This window comes from Labrus bergylta, chromosome 12 (assembly GCF_963930695.1).
Source record: "Labrus bergylta chromosome 12, fLabBer1.1, whole genome shotgun sequence".
Taxonomy (NCBI): Eukaryota; Metazoa; Chordata; class Actinopteri; order Labriformes; family Labridae; genus Labrus; species Labrus bergylta.
The window spans coordinates 23,532,557-23,559,922 of NC_089206.1; the positions used below are offsets into that span (position 1 = coordinate 23,532,557).

General features: G+C 40.4%; 1 protein-coding gene across 2 annotated transcripts in view; it reads left to right on the plus strand.

The window, feature by feature from the left end:
* ctnnbl1 (catenin, beta like 1) overlaps positions 1-27,366 on the plus strand; it is a 47,422-nt gene that overhangs the window by 15,034 nt on the left and 5,022 nt on the right. Inside the window, exons 10-15 of one of the 2 annotated variants that reach the window (XM_020636001.3) lie at positions 463-611; positions 3,360-3,541; positions 11,912-12,009; positions 13,100-13,180; positions 23,872-24,009; positions 24,689-24,761. In XM_020636001.3, the coding sequence (XP_020491657.1) occupies positions 463-611; positions 3,360-3,541; positions 11,912-12,009; positions 13,100-13,180; positions 23,872-24,009; positions 24,689-24,761 (721 nt within the window). Of the gene's footprint in view, positions 1-462; positions 612-3,359; positions 3,542-11,911; positions 12,010-13,099; positions 13,181-14,526; positions 14,593-23,871; positions 24,010-24,688; positions 24,762-27,366 lie in introns of those variants that run through there. The other variant, XM_065961463.1, reaches the window with a different exon arrangement.

A 27,366-nucleotide genomic window follows, 5' to 3' on the forward strand; every position in this document is an offset into this window, starting at 1 on the left:
TCAGTTGGACTAATATGTTAACATGTTTATCAGAAGTCCAGTTTTAGTCGGACTTACACAATAAATCAACTTTTTTTAACATCACATAAATGCTCACAGAAAAAACTCTGTGAGTTGTATGAACTTTTGCTCTAACTCTCGGGTTCTGCAACAAACTTTGAATGACCCTGGTTCAAATTTTTAACGCCGTGGGACATTTGTGGATTCAACACACACAGGACTAAATGTAGTTTATTACCACTAAATAAGTCATTACACTTCTCTGTCTCTGCCTGTCTGTTCTCTCACTTATAGTACAAGAATTTGCTTTAATTCTGGCTTGTTGATATAAGTCTTTGTTATCACTAAAGCAGCTCTTATTGCCCACCTTTCCAAACTATTTCACTTAACTACTGCAGACACTTTGCTGGTTTTCTAAACGCTGACTCACTCAGTGCCCTCCCTCGCTCCTTGTCCTCTCAGGTATTCAAACGTCACAACCCGTCCACAGCCGAGGAGCAGGAGATGATGGAGAACCTCTTCGATGCTCTGTGTTCCTGCCTCATGCTGCCAGCCAACCGGGACCGCTTTCTCAGAGGGGAGGGGCTCCAGCTGATGAATCTCATGCTCAGGTGAGGCCCCAGTACATTCAGAAATTTCTAAGAAAAGGTTTACATCTGTAGGAAAGTTTCAGACAGTTTGAAGATAATTGGAGCATTTAAGTGGCAAGAAAGCTCTTCCAGTGTCTTTGCCTTGAACCATTATGTGGCAGCCATTAAAGCCTCTCTTACAAATGCCAGCTTTTAGTACCTAAAAGGTATTTAGACCCAAAAATATGTTTAAAAAAGGAGCCATATTTGTCAAAACTTTCCATTTAGTAGATGCAGCAGTTGCCGTTTAGCTCCCTTTGAGCTACGCTGGCCAAACTATTTGATCCAGCTACTGTAGGTCTTTGCTCCATGAGTACACATCAAGCTCCAGTGACTCCAAACTGAGATTTGACAGATTAGTCTAAGACAAAATGAAGGACATGATTATTCTATTATTCGAAAAATATCCAAATCTGTGTTTCTTAATCGAGCTGTTTTTGCAAAAAACTGTTCACACAATTTACAGAAATAGAAATATCATGATGTATTCAGTATGTCTCTGCTGAAATACTAACGTACTGAGGTACAGTAAGATGAGATTCATAAATATAAAGCAATAGAAATCGTCTTTAAAATGAAAATATACATTGTTGAATTGGGTACATTGAGTGTCATTATAAATATGATTTGGCTCCCACAGCTCACATAACACTTTTTTCCTCCTGTTCTTTCTGCACTGTGAACATTTGAGCATAACACCGTGTCGCTCTGCGAAGAAAAAACACCACGTCGGTGGACTCTGTTGCCAGCGAGACCACCAATCTAATCAATCAACAGTTGGTGGAGCGCGGCAAATTGCCGAGATTTGACCTTAAAGAGTCATAAAGACGCATCGCACGCATTTATGAAACCTTCCCAGCTTCTGCATCCCCGCGCTGATAATCACATCTCTCATCACGCAGATTTAAGGCTTGAAGGATATCTCATTATTGGAATGCAAAAACACTTTTCTGTCAAATCGTCCACCGTGGAAACGGGGTGGAAAAAAGAAAGGAGGAGAGAAAGAGAGAGAGCAGTTAATGATATCCTTTGAAAAAAAAAAATCTGACGCCCTTTCATAACACATACATTCTACTGTACATAAATAAATATGTTGTATGTATTTAAGATTGCAGCTTGTCCTACTTTTTTGACCTTGTATTTTAAACCTGTCTCCTGTTAAACTTCTAGATTTTACTTAATACTTCATCTCCTTAATTCCATTTTTTTTTCATCATATCCTTCATTTTCATTTTTAACATGAATCACATCTCGCTTTCTAACCCAGACAGAATGCAGGTGCCGAGTAAATAGAAAAGAAAAAATGAGACGGCAACAGAAAAAAAAGAATCATCTCAACTCACTGAGACACAGTTATTGGTTTTCCCATCAAAACTTCCATTTCAATTCCAACCAGGCCTCTCCAACCTCGTGCTTCATACAGATTTCCCACCTGGTGTCTCGATGAATTCTCAGCACAGATAAATGTATCACACCAGATGTAGCACAGCCATTCTTAAAGACAGACACCTTGGAATCATTCACTGTCAAATATCGCATTGCTACTATGATTCTCCTTCTCACTTTCAAGGCTCTCCATAACCTCTCACCTCTGTACCTTTCTGATCTCCTTCACACCTACACACCCTCCCGGACCCTCCGTTCTGCCTCCTCCATGCTCCTCACAACACCTCCTGCCCCACCTATCATCAATGGGGTCTCGAGCCTTTAGCCTTTTTTCTTGGAATGATATTATAGTCTGATCAAGTTTGAGAACATTTTGATGAAACTTTGGGGTGTACCGACTGATCGATCATCACAGCTTTGCAAAACATTCCCGACACCTTTGAGTGATTCAGTCTTATCTAGAATCTGATTCTTATCACAACAAACTCCTGATGTCATAACTCTACGTGCAATCAATTTTTGGGAAGGCAACGGCGTAGGGTCCACGACACCAGGATGTTGAGTTAAGTCAGCTGTCTACAAACTGAACTGCCCAGTTTCCCCTCAGAAAGTACACAGTGTATCATTCCCCTCCGGCCTCTCCAGCCGTCCATCATACATAATGTGCCTGTCTGGAGAACCAGACTCAGCTGCTGAAATATGTGTCCCTCCTCTGAGATAAACACTGTCATCTGTCATTGGTGGGAGTGGAGGAAGTGACAAGGTGACAGACAGCTACATTTCCTGAGCGCAGGCTTGGGGTTGAGGTAGACGGTGCAGACAGATCAGGAAACAGCCGGTTCACCGAACGCTGATGAAAGAAAACATAAATATCTAAAATCCCTTTTTGTTGTCAAACACATTTTCAGTTTTGATGAGTTTTCAGAATTTATATGGGAATTTTTTTTTTTTTAAATAAATATATATATATATCAGCAGTAGCAGAATATGAGTGTCAATGTACAAATCCAAGAGGCTAATTATTTTTAATGGAGGCCGTTTATCGTCTGCTGGACGGGCCAATTAAAATAAACATTTGGGGAAAAATTAAGAGCAGACCTACTGTCAACCTGCCTAAACTAAATAGTGCACGATTTAAACTGGAGGTTCTGTACAGGCTTTTTAAAGAGAATATCTGTGGGTGCAAATTGTAAAACCTAATACACATGCCTTGATTTCATAACTGCATGCAATCCAGTTTGTTGAGCTTCCAGGTTTTCTGGAACTCCCTTTTAAGATATTCTTGATGTTGTTGAAAAAACAATCATCTCTGACTTCAGTGTAACTTCCTCCTTCTGACTGCAGGGAAAAGAAAATGTCCCGGACGAGTGCTATGAAGGTCCTGGACCACGGGATGATTGGACCGGAGGGAGCAGATAACTGCCATAAATTTGTGGACATCCTGGGCCTCCGGACCATCTTTCCACTTTTCATGAAAACCCCCAAGAAGATGAAGAAAACTGGTGCTTCAGAGAAAGAGCATGAAGGTCAGTCAGTCGCTATAGAACAGGGCAACAACAGACAACGTCTTCTTCTACGCTGCATTAAGCTGCACATGTGTCCCCCCGATTAAACGTGTCATCTAATGTCAGTAGCAGTAAAAGGAAAGATTATAGCTAACATACTAAGAAGTGGATCCAGACCCCTCAGGTAAAAGGACACTTGGTTGTTTGATAATAACACATTTGGGGACAAAAATTCCTAATGACAAAACAACATATTGATTGGATTTTTCTAGAAATGGTGAAAAAAAATCAAAGAAGTTTCCTTTTTCTCTCGATGTGAATTGTTGGTTAAGCGGTGAAAACATTTTTGCAGCATTTAGAAATAAGCAGCAATTGATCTTGTTATAAAAGAGTTTTATACCTTGCAGAGTTTTTTATTTATTTACTGTGGTTGTTGTTCATGCTAGCTCATGAAACTCATTGGCTCACTATACTCAAGCGGTATAATTGATGGATGGATTTGTCCCTATTTATATAGATTTCATTGTTAGTGGCCCAGTCTGGTATTCCTGCAAGGGATTCCAACTGCCTACCTGAACAAGGATTCAAAGGTGATACATTACATTTATACAGATTTTGAATAACTCTCTGATTCAAATCTGTTTCTAGCCACCTAATTGTTGTTTTTTTTATTCAAGAGATATAAAAAATTGAGATATTTTACTTGCATGGTCCTCACAAAGTGACACTGACATTCATACAGAGGAACCATCTTACATGTTATTCAAACTTAACAATGCAGATTCAAGGATTAAGTGATAGTGAAGCTTTTAAGGCTACGCCTCTAACATCCTGGTGAACTGCAGCCTGTAGTCACACCTGTTTCCTGCAGACACTCTCAATCCTAATCTCGCTCATGTATCACACTTTGCTGCCTCTTCGGCCTGTCAGTTTACATTATCAATCCAATCTTGATTGATTTTCCTGCCGTCACCCTCAAACCTCTCTTGTCTCTGAGTGAGAGATAGGAAGTGCAAACAAGAAGCAGAAAGAGAGAGAAAGATAGGTGGTCCATGCGACACAGGGCGCGGAAATAAGATAAAGATGAACAAGTAAGAAAAGAGGTAGAAACCCTTTCCATCTCTTGTCTCTTTATTTGATTTCTAGAATCCAAAATTTGGACCCCCATCCTCTCTCTCTGTGTGTCTGTATTAATTAAGTTTGATTCATCCAGAGGAGCTGTCTCAGCCTTGCCCTGCAGAGAAGAACAAATTGTCTTCCATTGTGTCCCGTCTTACCCAGGGACTGGATGAATTAACCTATGACCTCCTCGAGCAGCAGGAGGGAGAGTGGGGAAGATAACCCGTCCTTACATTTAAACCTTTCCCCCCTGTGTGTTGAAGCCCCTGGCAAGGCAGACACATGCTTAAAAGACGGGCTTTAAAAAAAGAAATGTGGAAAAACACCCTGAAGGTTCTTGTTCCCTCTGAGGTTTGGGAAGTGTAGTGTAGATCTGTAATTCTCAACCTGTATCTAAAAGCCCACGGTACGATGACAGAAGAGTGAGACTCAATATGATTCTGGTTTTTTAATCCAGCAGCTCTGATTTTTAAACATCCTTCTAAAAGTTAACTTTTAATTTTTTACAAGATGAACATGGCCTGGTACAGATTCCCTAACCCTAAACCTCAAAGCGTAGTATGGAAACTTGACATTCACCTCTATTCCAATCTGTGCTTGAATACTGGTAGGCTTGGGGCGCCAATGGCCTAGTGGTTAGGTCATCCCCCATGTACTGTAAGGAGGCCATCGTACTCCAAGCGAGCTCCTTTCGCATGCCATTCCACACTTTTTCCCTGGTTACATACTCTATCCGCTGTCTTATCAAATAAAGGCATAAAAAGCCCTAAAAACGTATCTAAAAGAAGATACTGATGTGCTGATCCATCATGAAAGCAGAAGTAGGCAGGTGACCAAATAACGACATATGCCCTTTTCAGACTGCTTTTTTACCCCAGTTTCTTTCCATGTGCTGTTATTAAGCTAAGTCGTCATCCCAGGCTTTGAATTCACATTGTGTTTCAGAGTTGCGGAAGCACAACACAGTGGGAGCTTTTACGTAGACACAAGTTCAGACATGCATGCATATACCGCGCTGTGCTCCCCTGCTGGCCCCCGCTGAAACTGTAACACCTCTGTAACTACCTCAGAAGACGGTACAGAAGGGGGATCACGTTGTCCCCTCATTACGCCTGCACAGCAGTCAGATTGGAGCTCAACATCACAGGGGCGTAAATATCGCGGCTAGAAACGTCGGTCTGAATAGGGCTGTAGTGTACAGTATGTAAATGTGTTCGGTTCTATGTGATTTCTACATCTTAACTAAGAAAAGTGTTTCCAAGGTCATTAAACCTCAACACTTAAGGTTCTGAAAATGAAATCAATAGAAAGAAATGAAACTTTTTCTTTCCAAAACAAAGAAAGTTTGTAAATGTCAGTATTTAATGCTTCACTTTTCATCATTACTAGTGATCACATTTTATTCTTTTTGACAGATGATTTTATAAATAGCACATATTAAGCATTACATTTAGGAAAGAGTTTTCCATAATAAAATCGGGTTGTTTTGTTTTTATGCCGAGAGTTGAAGCCTTTATAGAATATCCCACCGTGTCTCGTCGATTCCTCTCACAGCTATAGGGCCTGATGAGATGCTTGTCATAGTATAAATCCCATTGAGTGAACCCTCCTTCTTAGTGAGACTTCTAATTGAAAGTGCTGTGAATCAAGTGGCTCTCCAGAATAACACAATAACACTGTAGATTAATTAACTATCAGCCGCCTCAAACAGAAGTAATTAGGGTGTAGGGACCTCTTTGTCCTTCTATTCTTTACGGCTCGCTCTTTGTCTCTCTCTCTCTCTCTTTCTCGCGCTCTTTCTCTCTCTCTCTCTCTCTCTCTCTCTCTCTCTCTCTCCACATCCGTTCCACACTTCTCTCGATCACCTCGGTGAAAAGATGATCCACATGAAACTGGCCCCGCAATTGACACGGCCTAAATGACCAGGGATCGCCAGGCCTCATACAGAACGGGATAATTAATGGAGACATTGTAGGTGGAAGAATAGTAGATGAAAAGAATAGTTCTGTTTATGACTATTCTTGTCACTAAATAGCCGTTCACCTTGTTTTGGGGGTCTCGGTGTATCGGTGTACTTGCTCCGTCATTACCAGTGAAATGAGACTGCATGATGGAAATTGTTAGCAGCCGGTTGTTATATTTAGGTGGCTAATGATGCGAGCGACCATGAGAGGGAGCCGAAGTAAACAACTAATTTACATGGTGTGACACAATAGTCATAGCTCCATCTCCAGCTCCTACTAGGTACAGGGATTGTGTGTGTGCTCCTGTGCATGTGGGTGTTTGTTTGGTGAATAGAGAGTGCACAGAGGGGGGTGTGTTTTTGAATGCCAGGCAAACACCTCTGCATGGAGCCCATGCCCTTGCTGTGAACCTTGTTTTCTAATGAGGGCACTAAAATAAGTAATGAGTGAGGTGTGCCTGCAGGAAAAAAAAAGTACCTGTTGTATAAAACATGTCGCATTTTGTGGTTCTGCAGCTCAAATCGACGTAGGCATGGACGGGAAAATCAAGGAAATGGGAGGCTTTAATTGAAACATTTCCCCTCCCAAATTATGGCAGTTTCATTACTAAGATAAAACATGGACATTTCTAAGCCCTGGCTTTATCATCAGTATCTCCTCTGGTATGAGTAGAAAATGAGGATTTAAGAAGCATGTCTTCATAGCAGAATATATGAGCCTAGATAAGTGCCTCTAACAGAGAAACTTATCTCGGTTTAACGATGAAACCACCATCACATATTTCGGTCAAATGCAAAGAATCAGAAGAGACTTGTCATTTGATCGTCCCTTATCCAGACTCTGAGCGCCTTTGGCACGGATGGAGATCAGTATCGTTTTACATGACGCAAGTTTGATTGTGATCTGTGTTGTTAGAGTCATGCTGTGTAATCCTATTATTAGTGTATTTGAGAGGGAGAGATTTGCTGTTAGATCCCTGTGTAAAGACGCATCTAATTAACATCTTCACTTTAGGCCTTTCCACCAGTGGGCGTCGATAATGTTCCATCTGTGTAAACTCCTACTGTAATGAAATAGGCTCGGGTATAAGGTCAAAGTAAACACACTGCTTCAATTAGTCAAGGCTTTTATTCTTTAGGGAATGTGTGGTTCTTTCCAACAAATACAATGAACCTTTATCTGTGCATCATTCATTACAACCAGAAGGTCGAGGGTTCAATTCCCAGCTCCTGCAGCAACATGCCCGATGTGTCCTTGGGCAACCCCATATTGCTACCACTGCTTTTTTTTTTGTATTTTGATAAACATAGGTGACACTTAACTAGGCTAAATGACTGATTATGATGGATGGTTTAAATACATTAAAGGGGACATATTATGAAAAATCCACTGTTACAGTGTTTTTGAACATATATTTGGGTAACCTGAGTGTCTACTGACCCACAAAATGTGAAATAAATCCACCCAGTCCTTTGTTTGTGGTCTGCATAAGTCTTACAACACAGAGAAAAATGCTCTGTTTTAAATTTGCTTACTTGTGACATCATAGTGGGATTCTGGTGTTTGAGTCATGTTATATTTTGACCAAAGCACAACACAAATGTTTCATTTAGACAACAGGGGACTGTTTGAAAAGGTGGGAAAGGGGGATGATATGTCCTCTTCAAAAAGAAAACATTGAATAACATAATAATAATAATAATAATAATTAATAATCATAACTTCTGAGAGTCCACAGCAGAAAATACTCTTTTAGTTAATGTAAGTTGGTATTTTACAGTCTGTACCGTACATAGTGTGGACAAGAAGAGTCTGTAGAAACCCTGACAGACTAGCCTGTGGTGCTGGGACTCTAATTGCTCTCCCCAGGGCTCACCCAGTTCGGGTCAATTCTGTCCATCATGGAAGCACCGCCTATCTTTCCTCCCTGTCATTCACAACTAAACTGCTCTTACTTCAACTGTCGATCAGTAAATGAATTCAGGCCACTCAGGGTTATTTGCATGTTAACTTAGTGCTCTGGATTCCTTGGGGCAAAGATGAGGCAATGAATGATTAGTGGGTGATGATCGAATGCTAGCTTCTGGAAGTGTAATCCGAATGCAAACATCCCTCCAGAAAAGGTTGACTTAGAACTTGTTTACTAATGTGAAGTAGTTCCATGTGATGGATGGGTTTCATTTATTTCCTTTTGAATAAAGGAATAAATAGTGCATTCAAAGTCAACTTCAGTTCTCTCCTGCCCACACAGTGTTTGACGCCGAGGATGTTTGCAGTGAGCTTTGTGAATCCTTCACAAGAGGAAACTCTGCAGAGATGCAAATGCTGCCAGCTCAGAGGTTGTTGTATAAATGATCATGTTCGATATAATGGATGCTCATGTCCATGTAATGTTCCTAAACACCAGAAAGCTATGATCACTAAATAACTTTTGTTTCTGGCACCAAAGATGCTGCGTTTAGGACAGAAGACTAAGAATACAAAACAACAGACACTAAAAGACGGTGTGCAATAAAGAAACACTTTTTAATTTGGTTTTCTTTTTGACTTTGGTTTAAATTCAGTACACACACTGAAGTGTCAAATAAGAAGGACCTTGCTTCAGGAAGTGATTTTTAGGATTGCTTACTGTTCCCTGTGGTCGGCTTCTCAATAGGATGGCACCTTAACCCAGCAGCACTTATAAGATAAATAATGTTGTCATTAGAGCTGAGTATTCTCTACAACCTCACAATTCAATTCAATTTCAATTCTTTGGGCCCTGATTCAATTTGGATTCGATATTGATTTACTAATATGCATAGATGACTCATCACAGTACCTTCTGTTGTGTGTTAAATAGTGATGTGTGCATTGTTTGTATAGGTTTAGAACAAACTGACTCAAAAATGTATTTCATCGTTTCATCATTCTTTAATAAATATTTAAGTACAGTATGCAAAAGTACGGCGGCACCCACAGTGCCTCCATTGGAGTGGGGTGACATTACAATGGAAATAATCAATGTCAGGATTTCTCTGAATCGATATTCAGTTGGGGAAAAAATAATAATTGTAATGCATTGATGAATCGGTATTTTTAACCAGCCCTATTTGTCACAGATGTCACTTGATGTATTTGATGTTGTGTGTATTAGATTGTAAGCCCATGTATTCTACCATGAGCTCAGATTCTTCTCAAATGACAAGTTTGATCCGAAGTGCATCAGCCTCAGCTCTGATAGCAGCAGATTACAGACATTTGTAAACTTCAGACATTTAGAAAAGAAACATACTTTTGTTTTATGGACATATTTTAAATGATTCTCTTTTGGTTTTTACGCTCTCTTTTCATTGGTCTTTGGGTGATCATTTGGTAGGTTTTGCTAGTTTCAAAGAGATAAGATGGAAACATTTCTTGATTTCTTGTTAATTTCCTTTTTTTTCCCCCTCAGAGTTGACACTAAGGTCTAAAGCGAAGCATGTAAATGAAGAATCGATCAAACGCCTCTCTAAAGGCTCCTTTACCAGGTCTTGCCCTCCATCTTGTACCCACAGTGTAATCCCGCCTCCACCCCTTCACGTGTCTCAACTTAGCTGTCGCTGTTTAGTTTAAAACTCTTTGGAGACAACATTGCACAACCAGCGATCAATAGCCTTCCTGGCAGGGCGTGGAGGTGGCGACATCAATTACCGCTTGGATCAAGTTGATAAAGTAGCATCCTTTTGGAAATGGCGCTTTAGCCTCCTTGTCACTGTGTACAGGAAATACAGTGTTCTACATTAAAAGAAGGGAAAACTGGACTAATAGTACCGGATCTGCAGTCTGATCACACAGATTTAACAGTGTATGTAATACCTGTCAACTATGATGCCATGCAGTCAGACTGGGAAATGCAGTTACTTTTTTTTCTGCACTTTGGCATGCCATAATATTCTCTTTTTTAGTTGTATGTAGTCCGGGATTTTGCAGTTATAGACACAAAGTAATTTGGTTTCCCCCCCTAGACACCAAATCAAATAAAGGAGTTTCTAAGTAAAATGTATTTCTTTAATTACTTTTAGTTTGAAAGGGTGAACTGCACTGTAAGATATTTAGAGAGACTACAAACTAATTACTTTCAAAACAACTGTTCAGGTTCAGATTCACAGATTCAGCAGTAAGAAGATGGAACCAGATTTTTTTAGGATGTATTTTCTGTTAAAATCTTCCGCATAAAGATACAAAACAATGTTTTTTCTGTCTTTTGTTTCAGTGCATTTGCTTCCTTTCTGTGCTGCTTAGCACATTTGTAATGTAATCGTACACGTTTTATTATGAAAGATATGAAGTTTGAAGATTATAGACCCTTAGATTTCTTATCCTTCAAGTGTTGTAAGTGAGGATGCTGTGGGTCGTAGGGGATTGCAGAAAGGGAGCTGACAGCAAACACGACCCCTTTTAAAAAGCAGAAATGGGATTGATTCCTGTAGTCTTGTTGCTTAGCAACTGCAAAGCCTCGTTGAGAGCGAATATTGACCTCTTGTTGATAAACTCCAATTACATTTTTTCTCTCCTCTGTATATCTACAGATGGTACAATGTCATAGCCCCCCCCCCCCTCCTGTGTATATGCTGTATTGTTTTCTAATAATAAAGAGAAACATTAGGCTCTGATTGTCACCCTGTGTTGCAGCCTGTGAATAAGACGGTTTGTAAATGGTGAGATAACCTCTTACATAGAATGAATCAGGGGAACAAGTACACTCAATGGGACTAACTCGTTTTTGTTGCTAATTTAGTCAATTAACATGCTTCAGACCCCCCTCTTGGTAAAAAAACACCCCAGAGCCGCCTCGAACATATTTCTATCACCATGAGAAATGGAATTTAGCTACAGCCAAAACTGATACCCCTCATCCAGTGTGCCCGAAAATGAAAATTGATTTCTAAATTGTATTAACATTTTCTCCTCCTCTTGTTCTATGCCCTCTTTGTAAGCGTATCCAAGCTTAGCCGTGTGCGTGCTATAATTGCTAATTATCAAGTGCTAATCGATTTGTTCTCACTGAGGGTTGGGGTGTGGGTGTGAAGGAGCTTTGCTGGGGTTTTTTTTTTTTTTTAATATGAGTTCACTGTTTAAACTGAGGAGCAAATCAGCAATGCGCTTTTTGATGAAGGAGGCTTCAATACTGCATGGTCTGCTGTGAGAGAGATGGTGGGCAGATGCTCTTATGTCAGTTAATAAACAAATAAGTAATACATGTATAAGTCTAACTTCACTGATAGTTTCATAAAAGTTTACGACTGGAAGCAGAAACTGACATTTCTCATCCGTTCTCTCTCCTCAGAACACGTCTCCTCCATCATCGCCTCCATGCTGAGAAATCTCAAGTCCCAACAGAGAAGCAGACTGTTCACCAAATTTACAGAGAACGACTGTGAGAAGGTTAGTCGAAATTAGCAACATTTGAATCAAAGTTTGGTGACAGTTATGGGTTTTCTTCTTTGCTTTTATTTCAAGAACACAGTCACTCAAATCTTGTCGTTCACACAGTCTTGATGAAGCAGAATGTTTGTTTTTTTCAGTGTTAAACTTTTCACAAGTCAATCCTCTTATGAAATATTTAGAGCATGTACTTTTACTTGGGCAGCCGATATTAGCCTATCTAGTAACTATCGGTACCGGCTAATCTTGTCGCAGATATGGGCCGATATGACTAGATTTATTCACCAGTGAAACAGCATTTCATTTGAGTATCATTGAATTACTCAATTCACTTCCTGGTTGTCACCAACAAAGTGTGCTATATCGATAACAACAACATCATCCGTGCTACTTTTGCAAGAAAGCCTTCGAGTCAACCAGTCCTGTAACCATTAGTGTAAAATGGTTATCACTACTCTTTTTCCAGACCTCTATCTTTTAAATATCTTTGTTATAATGGCCCAATTCTAAAGACATAGTCTATTAGGAATGACTCATGAGACATTTGGTTGGAACAAATCTTCACATCAAATGTGCAATTATAAACTGTGCTATTGCTGAGTAATCCACATTTAAATCTTATTTTTACCAGAGGACAGAGCCAGAGGGAAGGTTAAACAGAGTCAGGTTCACACTCGGGTCAGTCAGTCAGCCTTCACTGACTGCACAGCTCTGTACCCGCGTCTAGTGAATTCTGTTTCATGTTACAGAAATGAGTGATTCAAATATGAAGCCTGACAGGCTGGCTGCCATTTGTCAAGCAATCCATCAACTCCTAAAATATGAAAAGATGCCATCATGTCATATTCATGGTGTTACTCTGGGTATGTCTTTGAGTATACTGTATTTTAAAGCAACACATTAACTTCTTCCAAATTATATATTTGTATGTCTTTGTTTTTTTGCTTTATAAACCTTTCTAATAAAAATGAATACAAGCAGAAATTGTTGATGTCTCATCTTGTTACATCTCTTCTGTTTTCTCTCTCCTCTGTCGTCATCTTTTCCTGTCGCTTTCTCTCCGTCTGCCTCCATTTCCTTCTCTCTCCAGGTTGATCGGCTGATGGAGTTGCATTTTAAGTACCTGGAGGCTGTTCAACAGGCTGACAAGAGGATCGAAGGAGAGAAACATGTAAGCGTCCCTCTCTCTCTGCCGTTCTGTCACCCTCTCAGTCGGGCCTCTCCGACCTTCTCTCTATGCTGTCCTGTTTACGCTGGCTTTATATCATTCACCTCATGAATTCATGTTTTCAAATGAGACATTGACATTGTGTGTTTCACAGGATGATGTTGCATAACATTGGGGCAACTGTTGCTCCACATGGATGAAGTGTTCTGATTTAAAAATTAAGAAGTGATATTTGACATATTTGACACTTTGATATCAGTCTGATGGGACCTCGTTATGTGACTTTAATGCTTGGACTGGACAATATTTACGCCTTCGATCTGAGGTGTTACGGTTTCAGCAGAGTCAGCGTTGGTTTTTGGTTAAAAAAAAGGAGTCTACCTTAAAAAAAATCAAATTTCTGTCAGGATCATTTCCATTTGATTAGATTGCAGCTATTACAGCGTTTAATGTCTGTACTTGGGCAGTGGACCCAAATGTATTTATGAATTGGCTCCTTGTTAAAAGATACTAGAATATAAAGGTAATACAGATACCTGGGCTTATCAAGGGGAAAGTCTTTCCACCAAAGAAAGAGTATTCTTTCTTTTTCAACTCCCCACACCAGCTTCCTGTGGAACTAAAACCTTCTGTTGTAAATTCTGCAGACAGAAGAAACATGAACGTTTGTGTAACCCAATCCCACATTCATGGTTTTTCATTCTCCGCCAACAAGATAAACGAAATTCAAATTGCATTACAGATATTCAGATATCAAACACAATCCCTGTTACAAAGGGCTGGTGTGCGTGTGTGATCAGAATGTCGCCTCTCTTCAGCAGATAAGATGTGCACTTCCACACAGTGTCACAACCAAAAGCCATGAGGGGAGAGACTTAAAAAAAAAGCCATCACAATCCTGTTGATAACAATATGACAGTTTACAGAGGAATGGAAGGTTTGATAGCTGTGTGTGTGTGTGTGTGTGTGTGTGTGTGTGTGTGTGTGTGTGTGTGTGTGTGTGTGTGTGTGTGTGTGTGTGTGTGTGTGTGTGTGTGTGTGTGTGTGTGTGTGTGTGTGTGTGTGTGTGTGTGTGTGTGTGTGTGTGTGTGTGTGTGTGTGTGTGTGTGTGTGTGTGTGTGTGTGTGTGTGTGTGTGTGTGTGTGTGTGTGTGTGTGTGTGTGGCTGTGGGCTAGACAGACCGATAGAGGGATACGGATAGAAGATAAGTGGTCAGGCAGAGGATAATGGATCAACAGAGAGAGAAAGAAAGATAGAGAGGGCATCCTGTCTTTAGAAAGAGAGGAAGACAAGAAAAAGGGCACACAAGTGATACTGTACATTTTCAAAAAAGAGGAAGTGGTTAGGAGGAGATGGTTCAAGAGGGGGAAAGCAAGGAAAGGAGGAGAGAATTTGAGTGAGAGAGGGAATTATCAGGGGGAGTGAGGTGTGGGTGGAGACTGATAAGTGTGAGATTCCTATCTAAAGATGACTGAAGATTAATTTCTCAGACCGACATCGTGATGGGATTGCCATGAAAAGGCCAGACAGCTTGACATTTTCCCTCCCCTCCCTCTCTATTCCAGCTTTTCTCTCGCCTCGTCTCTTTCCTCCATGGCTCTGTTTTCTCTTCCTCCGGGATGGCAAAAGTGTGACTTTGTGATACCCTGGTGATAAGACACCTCGTGTGTGTGTTCCACTATCTTTTTAAACCACAAGGTTAGACCATCCGCAGTACGGAGCCATACTGTGAGTCAGGCCCACATGAGGCAGGAAGTGATAGCAATGATACCAATTTATCTTCTATATTTAACAAAAATGTCTGTAAAAAAGAGAAGAAAAAAGGTGTCATATGTCTTATTAACAGGTCTCTACCTCGCGTTCTACCCACAGTGCTCGAGCGCCGTGCCAAACTTCTCCTGCTAGTTCACTGAAAAGTTACCTTAAAGATACAATATGTAGAGTCTGCCACCAGGGGGCTCTCGATCAATACTACAATTAGAAAAGATGACATTGAGGCTGACGGGGAATCATGGGAGTTCTCACTGCTACTCCCCCATCCCCGGTGAAAACGACCGTAGTGAAGATGAACAGGTGAAACTGACCTGAGAAAGTGAATATGTTTACCGACGATGTATCCAAGTATATTTTACAGTAATTTTTTATCACAGCAGCACATACAGCAACAGTACGGCAGCTTTCGGTAGCAGCTCCTGCTTCCTTATACAGCGGTCATTGATGTAACATCCGATGTTTCCATGGCAATAATAAACATTTTGTCTGTCATGGTTGCTAATCATCGGCAAGACACGTCCCCTTACAATTACAGATTTCTCTGGCTTTGATAACTGTTTGAAATATTTGAGGTAATGTAAGTACTCAACAAAATACAATCTATAACATAGGTTTAGTCAGTCGCCCCCCTGAAGGTCAAGTAAAAAAAAGATTCATTTTTGGGCTTTTTGTGCCTTTATTGTAGAGATATGATAGTGGATAGAGTCGGAAATCAGGGAAAGAAGTCATTTAAGGATACCTTTCCGATAGAAAAGGACAGCTGTCATTAAAAGTAACTCATGAACACCAAGATTCATTCAAGTGTTTGTGTCGTCGTGTCGCCATGTCGGCTTGTCCCCCCCCCCATGCTTTAAACCTAGGGGAAACACTGTATTGTACGTTTAAAATGAAGATTACTGATTACAGAACCTCGAACAAACATCAAAGAAAGCTTCACTTTAATTGAGCATTGCAGTCCTTTAAACTTGTCTGACTCACAAAAGACAGATTCTACTCTTTTATTTTTTGCACGTTTTCTACGCTGAGATATCATCTTGTTATCAAAAGCTTCATCACCTGAAATGAAACCTGAATGCTGACAGGTTGAGGTGTGTTATGCTATACAGCTAAACCATTAAACCAGTAGTACTAGTGTTTGACTTTGATTTCTAAGCTAGTTTTAAGAAGTAAAAGAAGAAGTCTAGTTTTTAGAAGTGTCTAAAAGTCACTGATGTGTGTCTGTGATTTTTTGGCATTTTTAGCAGCTGTCGTAACATTCTGCAGCAGCACGTTACCAAAACGGTTTGTATCTCCTTTGCAGCCCGATGGTAGAACAAAAGGATGCCACTCAGCTCTTTAACTTAAAACACACAGATGACTCTGAAAGTCGTTTTTTCAATCAAAGCTCTCACTAAATGTCACATGATGTTAAAAAGGTGATAAAGACGCCAACCCAGTTCTGTCCAACACCTCAGCTGAATCGGCTGGCGTCAGCAGCCACGCTTTATCTCTCTGCCGAGCCTTTTTTGGTTTCCCCTAGTTAAGCCTGTTTTTAAGGAGCGGTAAGCAAAATGTTTTTCCTCTGCAACATATTACCCACAGATTTCTCAGGAGGATAGCAAAGGAAAAAGCTGCTGCTGCTATTTTCCGCGTGTCTCCAGCCCTGTCCCTTTTTAATAAGCTGCTTATTTTCATTCCACCTTGGTATCTCTCTTCTCTCCTCTCTCTCTATCCTTCTGATTCTCTCCTTCTCTCCTTTTAAAGCCGCTTTTCCCATCCGACTGTATTTCTTATTTTTTGTCTCCTTTCTCCGCCATCTTCTGTCTTTCATCCCTGTTTTCCTGCCTTTTACTCATCCTCGACATATTCTGTATTTTCTCCTCCCTCAACCTTTGAGTCTCAAGCTTTCCACTCCCTGTTTTATTAATTTCTTTATCATTTCCTGCTTTTTGTTGCATCTTTCCTGCATATTTAAAGCTTTCAATTGACCCAATTGAAGCTGTTTTTCTTTCTTTCTTCCTTCACCGAGCATTTTCTGTCTTCCATATCCCTGTCCTTCCTTTTTTCTCCTCCTTTAATCCATTACTCCTTCCCACCTTAACCATGTCCTTCCTTCCCTCTTCTTTCTGCTGTTCCTCTCTTCAACCCTAATGCAGCTCCTTTCATCCCTCTTGCTCGCTGCCAACCCTTCCCTCTGCTCTCAGCTTGGTGGTAGCACCTCTTGGAGATTGATGAAGCTCAGCAAAACATGGCTGAGGCCGACCTCAATACTATAAAATGCCTGAGTGCACTTTCCTAGCACCTAAGCACCAAGTTACTCGCCATGTTTTTTGTGTGTTTGAGAGTGTGTGTGTGTGTTTCCTTTACTGGGCTGTAGAAATAGGCAGGCTTGGCATTGCTGACAGTCGACTTTTTCAAAGTAAGTCTGTAAAGTTGAGGTGGTTTTGCACCTGGAAGTGATATATTATGTTTCTTAAATGTCGTGCCAAAATAGATGTTCTCTCAGTCTCTCTCGCCCTCTCTCTCTCTCGCGCTCTCTCTCCCCTGAGTCTCAAACAGATTGTGAACAGTTTATGTAAATTCTCCTTTATCTTGCCTATCATCTAATATTTTTCCTCCATCCCCCCCCCAAAAAAAACGAAACCTAAGTCCCCCTTCATTCATTCATTCATTCATTCATGCATTCATTTATTTATTTATTTGCATATTTCTTCCTGAATATATTCATATGCTGTGGTTGGGGGACGTTCTCCTCCTACAGTGCAGACGGCACATTTTGTTATAAGAGGTTTTCCCGGAGCCATCATATTTTGAATAACTCAGTTTAAATCTATCCAAAATAAAAACCATAACAGCTGGAGCGTGACTTACAACTTCTTCCTCTTTTGTTGTTGTTCTCACAGGATATGAAAGTATATATTCCAAAGCCGTTATCAAAAGTAAGAAATACTATGACTGCATTTCTACTGCAGATGTAATCATTGAGGACCCTGAACACAGCTCAATAAATTATTATGTGTCTTTGATATAATTTAGAGATGTACAGTGTGCAAACAAATTGTGGAGTGGCCATGCTTTCTACCATGGAAATATATGTGGATAAAATGTTTTTTTAGTGTGGAGAATTTTGCAAAAGAAGATTATTGTTAAGTAAGGGCAACTGGCTTGGCTTGTTGGACATTTTCTAAGAAAGTGAATAATTTACACCAAATTAAGAGAACTTAAGATAAGACTAGCAAAAAGGGGAATGTATGCAGCCTGTCTTTTGTCTTTTTAAAAAAAATTGTGTCCAGGGTTTCACCACATTCAGCCTTGTCATTTAAGCCTTGAAACATTTAAAAGTATTTTTTCCCTACATTTGTTTTCTGGGTTTTCATGCCTTTATTAAAAAGACAGGACAGTAATCAGGGAGAGAGAGAGAGAGACAGTGGGGAATGACAGATGTGTGACAAAGGAGCATCAGGTCAGATTTAAACCTGTAGGTGGCGGCCCACTTTGAGATATGCAGCCTCTGTTCACGGAGCAAACAAACTAACTCCACGGCTACCGGCGCCCCTCAACATTTAAAAGTTTACATGGTTAACACAACATGGGCAAATTAACAAACTGTGCCACATCAGTTTCTTTCCTCTTTTAGAAGTAATAAAACTACATCTCTTTTACACCTCTGCCTGGCCGAGTAATATACAGATAAATGTAGAAATGTTATCAGAGCAATATATGGAAATACAAAAAGCACTGGGGACCTAAAAAAGGAAAATAATGCAGAGTGTTTTTTTAATGCATGACTTCATAATACTGGGACACATAAGTGAGATTCATGCCTTATCAAAATCGTGTCGTAACAGTATTTTTCATTCTTAGAAGACAAAGGACTTGAAAGATGAAGACTAAGTGGTCGATTTGGCAAATGAATATTTTGGGACTGCCTCCCACTCAGTGAATTAGAGAGTCCCTGGCAGAGCTTAGTCACACTTATAATTTGACCTTTCAGAAATTTCTGTTTTTAAAAGTACAGACTTGTGCCCACAGTCAATCAATCATTATTTATACAGCGTCTCATCAAAGGAGCATATCGGATAAGATGCAGGAAGGATTTCTCCTTTGTATTCCTCACGTTCCTGTTGTCCACACTTCCTTGCTGCTGAGGTGGAGGTCATAGCAGGTCGAGCATGAATGAGGACGGCGGAGGTTGTGGGGACGACACAGTCTGATGGTGGTGGTGTCAGGTACAGTGTCCATGGTTTAGCATGTCTGAAGCATCTTTTGTATTTTGACATGTCTTTTTTGGCCAGATTTTGGCAGTCTGAAGCAAGCTGTCAAAGATCAGGAATAGGAATGCAGCTTTTGGACCCGACACATAAAAACTGTTCTACAGCAATTCAAAGTTTGGAGTGATTAGCAAAGACTGAATGACATCATGATCTTGGTAGCAAGTGCCTCCTTTTTTATTGGTAACACTCTCTGTTTGGCTTTGCTCGACTTTATGAGCAGACTCTACAGCACCAGCTGTTCCCCTTTTTGGGATATTATCATCACTTGAACTCAGCATGTTGTCCTGCATTCTCACAGAGTTTCAGTTTTTCTTTCAAAGTTTACCTCATTATCAAACTCTGTATCTTATTTTCTTAATGAGGATATGTAACCTCTCTCTTTCTGGTGTTTGCTAAAGCCGCCCTCATAAAGAGCACACACACACACACACACACACACACACACACACACACACACACACACACACACACACACACACACACACACACACACACACACACACACACACACACACACACTGCAAACACCCACTGTGAGGGTGTAAGTGTACCAAAGTGCTGCTCACTTTAATTCTGAATTGAAGCATCCCACTGGAACAGAAAGCACATAATAAGAACAATCGACACACACACGCACAGAGAGAGGTTCTTGTTCAAAGACACACAAACATTTCTTGGACCTGTGTAACACACAGGTGGATGGCTTGAAATCTGCACAATAACTCTTGCACTGCACAAACTGTGTTTCATAAATCATGCACACCTGGCTGCACAAACACACAAGGTAGCTGGGTTACAGTAAAGGGACTGGGACTGAAAATCACTGCGTATTTCTTTGTCTGTACTGTAGCCAGGCTGCCAGGCTCCCCTGAGGTTGCGGTAATTGACTTGTCCAATCCTTCTTTTCAACACGTTTTTCTTTCTTCGTTTCTTCTGTCCAGCGTTTGCCAGAGGGACAGAGCTGCCACACAAAAGGTATTGGCCGCAGTGTCAAAACTCACGAGTGGACTAAATTCTTTCGCTGTAATGAATACTGCCACACTGTCGGGTTTTAATATCCCAAATGTCCACTTCTGCTGCTCACAATAATGAATATTTAATGCACTTGTCATGGTCCGAAACCTTTCGCTCCCCATGCACACTCAAAGGTCTGGCTTGAGTCATCATGCGTCTTCCCTCTGTTTCATTACTGAGAGGCTCCCTGGAGGCTGCAGCAATTGACTTTTCCAGACCTCGTTTAAAAATGTTTGTCTTTTTTTCACTCTTTGACGTGTCCACCTGTTGCTATGGAAAAGATATGGGGGAACAGTTTATTCAGGTGTCAAAGAAGTACAGAAAACACCTTTTCCCCCCCATAGAAAAACTGCCTCGCCTCACCCTGCTCTGCTATCATTGGCTTGTACACCTCTCTTTTTGTGTCCAATAGAAAACTGTCCTACCCTCTATACTGTGATCTATGCTTGACGTCAATTGGTCAAGTTTAAGTCTTCTGCTACAAAGAGACCCCCCTAAGTGTCCCATGTGAAACTTACTGTGGACAATGACTAATATTAATACCATTAAAAAATGAAGACTATGGCTAAGATTCTAAACTTTCAGATCAGGTACACTTCTTGGAAATGTTTAGTAAAAGACATATCTCGCTGTAGAAGCCGAGGTCTAGATCATGGGTCTGGATCAAGAAGATGATCTAAGTCAACTGTTCACTATTTAGTCTTTCCAGTTCATGCATCATAGACAAAGTTGTACTCACGTTGGTCTTTCTGGTAGGGGGGTGGAGTTCCATCTCTGCATCTGATTGGCTAGTCGCTGTGTTGGAAACATTTTGATAAACAGAGTTAAGTTGTTCAAGGCCTCTCACACAATGATAGCTCTGCTTTGCACTTGTGGCCATCAACGCTAATGAGGTTGAACAACCTTCTGTGGTAAACAATGACAGAAAAAGCCAACACATGGTTTTGTGTTGCAAATCTTGGTATACGCACACTGTTATATTTTCCACTCTTCCCTAAGGGGGGAGGGCATGTATTTACGGCGTCCTATCTATGCACCATGTAGGCCCCCATCCTGCGCATTGCTGAAGTTGGATTGGGAGATTTGTGTAACTTTGCCTCAAGCTACTGTATTGGCTCTGAATAATGAGCAGAGTTGTCCTGGAAACAGAGATAATCTTTCTTTCTTTTTTTGTCTCGCTGGAAAGAGAGAGAGAACACAGTTTACATTCATATAGCTTTGTTTCAACTTTAGTGCATCTTTAATGAGAGCTAGTTGACAGCAGCAAGGCCAAGCTTCGGGACTGTTTTACAATGCGATAACACTTTGCTTCGTAATAAAACAGAATTCTGGGACAATGTTTTGCCCCACAGGCCACATGAGAGACAAATGCCCCACATTCAGAAGCTTTATTATAGTTATTTTGTTTTAATGAGCTGCACTGCTTTGCATCTTTAACAAGCCACTGTTGATTTAGTACATTACAGCTTTGTTCTAAAGTTGTATCTGCTTGTTTTATCCTATCAAAGGAGGACATTATTAAAGCAGCCAGACATCCTTTATGGACCCAAGGATGTCATGAAAAGGATATATATGATGTTCTCTGTCCCAGCTTTGAAACCTGCAGCTTTTCCCCAGAATAGTCCAGTGATCTAGTCCTCATGAGTTGCCCTTTGATTGAGGCGTGTTAATGAGCTGAACTTCACCGCTATAATTGGCTTTTACAGTGTCATTGATCTTTAAGGACAAGGCCTTTTGAAAGTTTTTTAATTTTCTCTGAGATTAAATCATTGGGATGTAAATGTCATGTGTGGTACCCTTTAGCTCCGCGGTGAAAGCTATTTGTTTTCATTAGCCACGCCTTGAGAAGTTGCCCTTTTTCCTCATAGACTGTGTCACATTCTGTAACACGCTTTACTTCTTTCTCCTTCCCTCGAATGAAACCAATAAAGATGTAGTTTACAGTCCTATAAGTCTTATTGGAGGATTCTCTAAGGCAAACGTGCAATATAACTGTTATATGTTGTGTGACACCATCAACCTTTTTATTAACTGAACAGACTGTTGAATTCAACTGAGAAATATTCATTCTTTAGTTCATGCTAGTTTATGTTTGGTATGATGTAATGAAATGATATTTGAGAGAAAGTGAAGACATGAACAGTAAAGATAAGTAAGAACTTATTGTGGATTATAAAAGGTCATCAGAGCTTATAAACTACATTTAAACATGTGTGAATATGTGTATATGCCATTTCAAAAGAAAATTCCATCCTATTTTACCTACTGTTTTTGCAAAACAGAGGCCATGTGATTACATTTGTGTGACATTTTTTATGCTCTGTCTTCCGTATTGCAATGCAAAGTGTTAATAGCATTTCATTAAGTACTTTGTGTTGTCATGTGTGTTTTATTTATTGTCATTTGTCAAAGGGCACATATTCTACAAAACACACTTCACCGTGTTTTTCTAACACTAATAATGTGTCTCTAGTCTGTCTACAAACCCCACAATTATAAGAAAAGTCCATCCTCTCCGTCTTTTCCCTGCTCCACTTTTCAGTAAATGTGTGCTCAAACATGCCGTATGGAGATTTTCCCTTCATGACATCACAAAGTGCAGTAGCCCCTCCCCCAGGTGGGTGACACTCCCACAGCTAGGTGTTTGTTCTGCCCTCTGAGTCTTCCTTCTCACCGTCAACAATAGGACATGGAGCGAGAAAGCCCGAGACACCCGAAGCCCTTCCAGAGAGGGGGCGTGGTCAGACACAGCTCATTTACATATTTAAAGGTACAGACACAAAAACAGCCTGTTCTGAGCAGGGCAGAAATAGAGGGATTTATAGACATGAGACACAATACGGGATACAGGATCAGAGTGGATTTAGAACAAGACACTTCACACACATGTTCTGGGGAGCTCTGAGACTTATTTAAACTGATTTAAAATGAGGACCATATGTGACCTTTAAGTGGAGTTCCATAGTTTGTCTTGCGTCACTTTTATGTGATGACGACAGATTGAAATTACACTCCCTAAATCTGGTGCAACCATCTTTTCATTCATCTTTGTCTAAATGATCAATGTCATTGCACGCTCTCCCCTGATAAATAAAATAAATGAAATGACATCGTGCATGTTGGTGACGGCCTTGACTTGTATTGTTCAAACATGGAAGTAAAACTGTGTGACAGCAACACCCTTTACCCTCACAAGTATTTCTGCACCACTGCAGCAGCTTACACTTCAGACTCTGCTCTCCCCCTCAGGTCTGCTTCTTAATCTCTAATGATGATTAATGCAGGCTCTGCGCGTATTGGCAGCTCCGTGTTATTGGCATACTGACAGGGTTGTTAAGATGGATAACTACGCAAGAGCGTTTCTGTATGTGTGAGTGTGTGAGCCCTCACTCCGTTGCCCTCCCTTTCTGCTGTTAAGCCGTGAAATCAATTGATTTGTGTGTCTGGTCAATGAGGAAAATGGATTTGTGGAAAAAGGCTGAAAAACAAAACTTAAATTAAACTTAGTCTTCGTTTTCTTGCGTTTGTTGAATCTGTTTTAAGTATTCAAAGAACAATAAAACCCCCGAGCAAAATGTTCATTGTGATTTATTCGCTGTGCAGGGTATAACAATCCTCCAAACAAGCTTTTCACCTTTCTGTATGTGTCCGCAGGAGATGGTTCGGAGGGGGGAGATCCTGGATGACGGTATGGAGGACGAGTTCTACCTCCGCCGCCTGGACGCTGGACTCTTTGTCCTTCAGTTGATCTGCTACATTATGGTGGAGATCAGCAACTCAGGAATATCTCAGGTAAACACACACACACACACACACACACACACACACACACTCTGGTGTATAAAGTGAGTTTTCCCCTCTGAATAATCATTCTGATGAGAGAGGGTGTAGAAGCAGTAAAATGATGTTGAGGTTGTTGATAGTGTGCTCCTTCAGTAAGCATTTTCTGCCTTGCTAAAACTCAACAACTGATCTTTTATCGCTTTCATCCTTGGTGCCATCACCCAGAGACAGTAGATGAAGATCTGCCCATGGCTACATTTAATGCAAGACACATTTTTTGCATTTCCCTTGCCTCGTACACAATAAAAACATAAACATTAGCTGTTAGCAGTAAACTTGCAACACAAGACTAGCTTCTGAAAGCTGAGGTTAATTAGCCTAGCTTGATGGTATGAGCATTAAGTAATTAAGCATTAAGTAGTTGTACCATCACCAATATGTACAAAAACAACTGATTCGAATTAGGACTAGAAGTATCCAAGTGCTCAAATACTATAAATATATATATATATATATATATATATATATATAATATGGATGTAGCAACCCTGCTCGTTATCCACCTGTAAATCTGGTGTTGTTTATTTTAGTGTCTGTCCTCCTGGAAAGCTACCTGCATAAAGATAGATAATCTGTACTTTTTATAATGAGTCAGTTGGACTTTGAACCTTCTTTTCTTTGAATTCAGCTTCAGCAGAGGGTCCATCAAATTCTCAACCTGAGAGGAGGCTCCGTCAAAGTAGTGCGTCACATCATGAGAGGTGAGTCACTTTTGTTCCACTCGTCAAATACACTTCGCACTTATATATGGCCAGCTCTGGGGGAAAAAATAGCTTCAAATGACAGCAATGTAAAAAAAAAAAAGCAATCACCTGTACTTGTGTTATAATGGCTCTCATGATGAATTCCTCCTAATTTACACATTTTAACATTTTCTAATAAATTATTGATTCAGGATGAGATGTAAAACAGGTCATGCTCCCCCAGTGTTTTATCCCATTTAATAGAAAAGCTGTTTTCTTGACTGATTTCTAACCAATTCTTCTCTGCTCTGCGTTCTCTGCACTGTTATTTCAAAACTGTATGCAGCTGTTTCACAACAAGCAATGCCCTCCAACTCAGCTGGTAACTTTAAATGGTAACATTAAGTGCAAACATATGGCTGCATTGTGAACAGACTGACTTGATTATAAAAAAAAAACATGATAAAATAAAATAAATAATGGTGGGGGGGAATAGAGAGGAAGTGTGTTTCTACGAGCAGCATTTCTCAAATAAAGTCCCTTTGTCAGTTATCTCACATGTCACATAATTCAACTTGCCTAGGATGCGGTTATTAACATCCCAAGACCAAGTGGTCATGTCTGAGTAAACTGAATCTCTAGTTACTCTCTAGGCCTGACACACAATCATACATCCTTTATATGAAAGGGAATCAGCATGACATATGAATGGATTGCTGTAAATCAGTACACACTTCCTGCTCTTCTACCTAGAAAAAAAAAAGAAGCTCACATTTTCATAAATCCGGTCTCCAAGTCTCGCCCTGGCAGGGAAGCACCCTTTGGGGGGGAATGTTGTTCTAATCGCTGCTCTTTGGCTGTGGTTGGGGTTTGATAGCGAGCCCAATCTGTTGGTCTGCCAAAGTGCTTGTGCTGGAATAAAATTCAATGCTAAGAAAAAAAACATCACTTTTTCTTAATCTTTTGAACAATAGAAAAATGCTCGGGCATATTTTAAAAATGCTGTGTCGAAATGTAACTCTCACTCTGTCTCGTACATCCCTTCTTTACCTCCCTAAAATGTGTGCGTTGGTACATTGACACAGCAGTGCTGGTCGCAGCCCTCTTCTTGTGGTTATTAGGAGACGAGCTGGAGGATACAGGAGGAAATGTGTTTCATTTTAAAGTAATGATGGCAATAAATGAACTGAGGAAAATCAAGCATTAGCCATGTACTGTACATAAAGATATCTACACCTGTGTTTGCTCTTCATGTACAGACTCTGCTTACAGATGGAGAAACATAAACGCCTCCTGTTGTGCAAATATGCTTTGTGAAATAATCACATTGTAATTGCGAGGGGCTGTCATTCGGTCTCTGTAAAGAGATTCTGTACCGCCGCATTTGTTCCTGTTCTGTGTTCAAAGAGCTGGCAGATGTGTTATTTTCCTCCCAAAGTGACATCCATCCTTCCTGTATCATTGTCGGGAAGCTGAAGCTGGAGGACGGGCCTGCGTTCACACAGCCTCTGGCTCTCAGTGGCATGTAGCTCTGTAGATAGAGCCATCCGTCACGCATGGCGGTGCCAGGGAGTGTGGCAAATCTCCAGTCTGTGTGTCTGTGTGTGTTTGGGAATGTGTTTCCTAAATGTGCTGGTGTGTTACTATTGTTTGCATCTCTTTGTCTACATACACACATGTCCTGCTTGTCTGGGTAGCTTCCACACCACACTTTTGTTTACTAACATGATTTTTGTTTGCACATTCAAAATGATTCCATTCACATGTCTACATATTAATATGGGCTTTCATGTGCATGTTTACCGTGTCTTTTAAGAGAAGGTCTATGCAGATGTGTGCATGTTCAGGGTGTACTTTGTATTCATGTGTCCCCTTGCATGTTTATATTTGAACGCAGCCCATCACACATACTAATTTTAATCTTTCCCGGTCTTGTCCTTGCATGATCTTGACGTGACTGGTTTATTTATTTGTCATAAATTGAATTTGTGATTACATATGCATGTTTTATGTGCATTGTATAATGCTGCCACACCTCTGCTCTTTGAATGTGTGCGTGGATCACAGCTCAAGCACATGCAGAGTGTGATGCCTGCGCTGCAATCTTGACCTTAATGTCTTTAACCCGATGAATGAGAAGCAATTCAGCAGAAAGAACATCTAAGCACATTATAAGGACAACATTGATTTAAAGAAATAAAGGTTTTCCGCTCAAGGATCTTCAGGAAGGTTATGTCACAGGTGGTTAGATTTCGCACAATCATGATGAGGACATTTTCATTTCCTCTCTTTGAGTGTATAAAATACAGTTTCACATGTAACTGTTTCTCAATTTCAGAATGACCGACGATGACTCTTTGTCTAGTCTTTAAGGTAATGCTGATGAAGCTCTGAGAAACGGTGTGAAACGGTGCTCTAACCAGAATAGTAATGAAGGACATTCAGGGGATGTAAAATGTACTTCCTAGTGGACAGTCTATCAGATGTTTGGAATCAGGGAGAGAAACAAGCTCCACCAGGTCCGTTTATGCTCAAACAGAAGGAGCTTGTACTACATGCTGTTGAACCTCTCTGGAAGGTGAAAGTGTCCTTTTTCTATCCGTCTCGTATTTTTTTTATACTA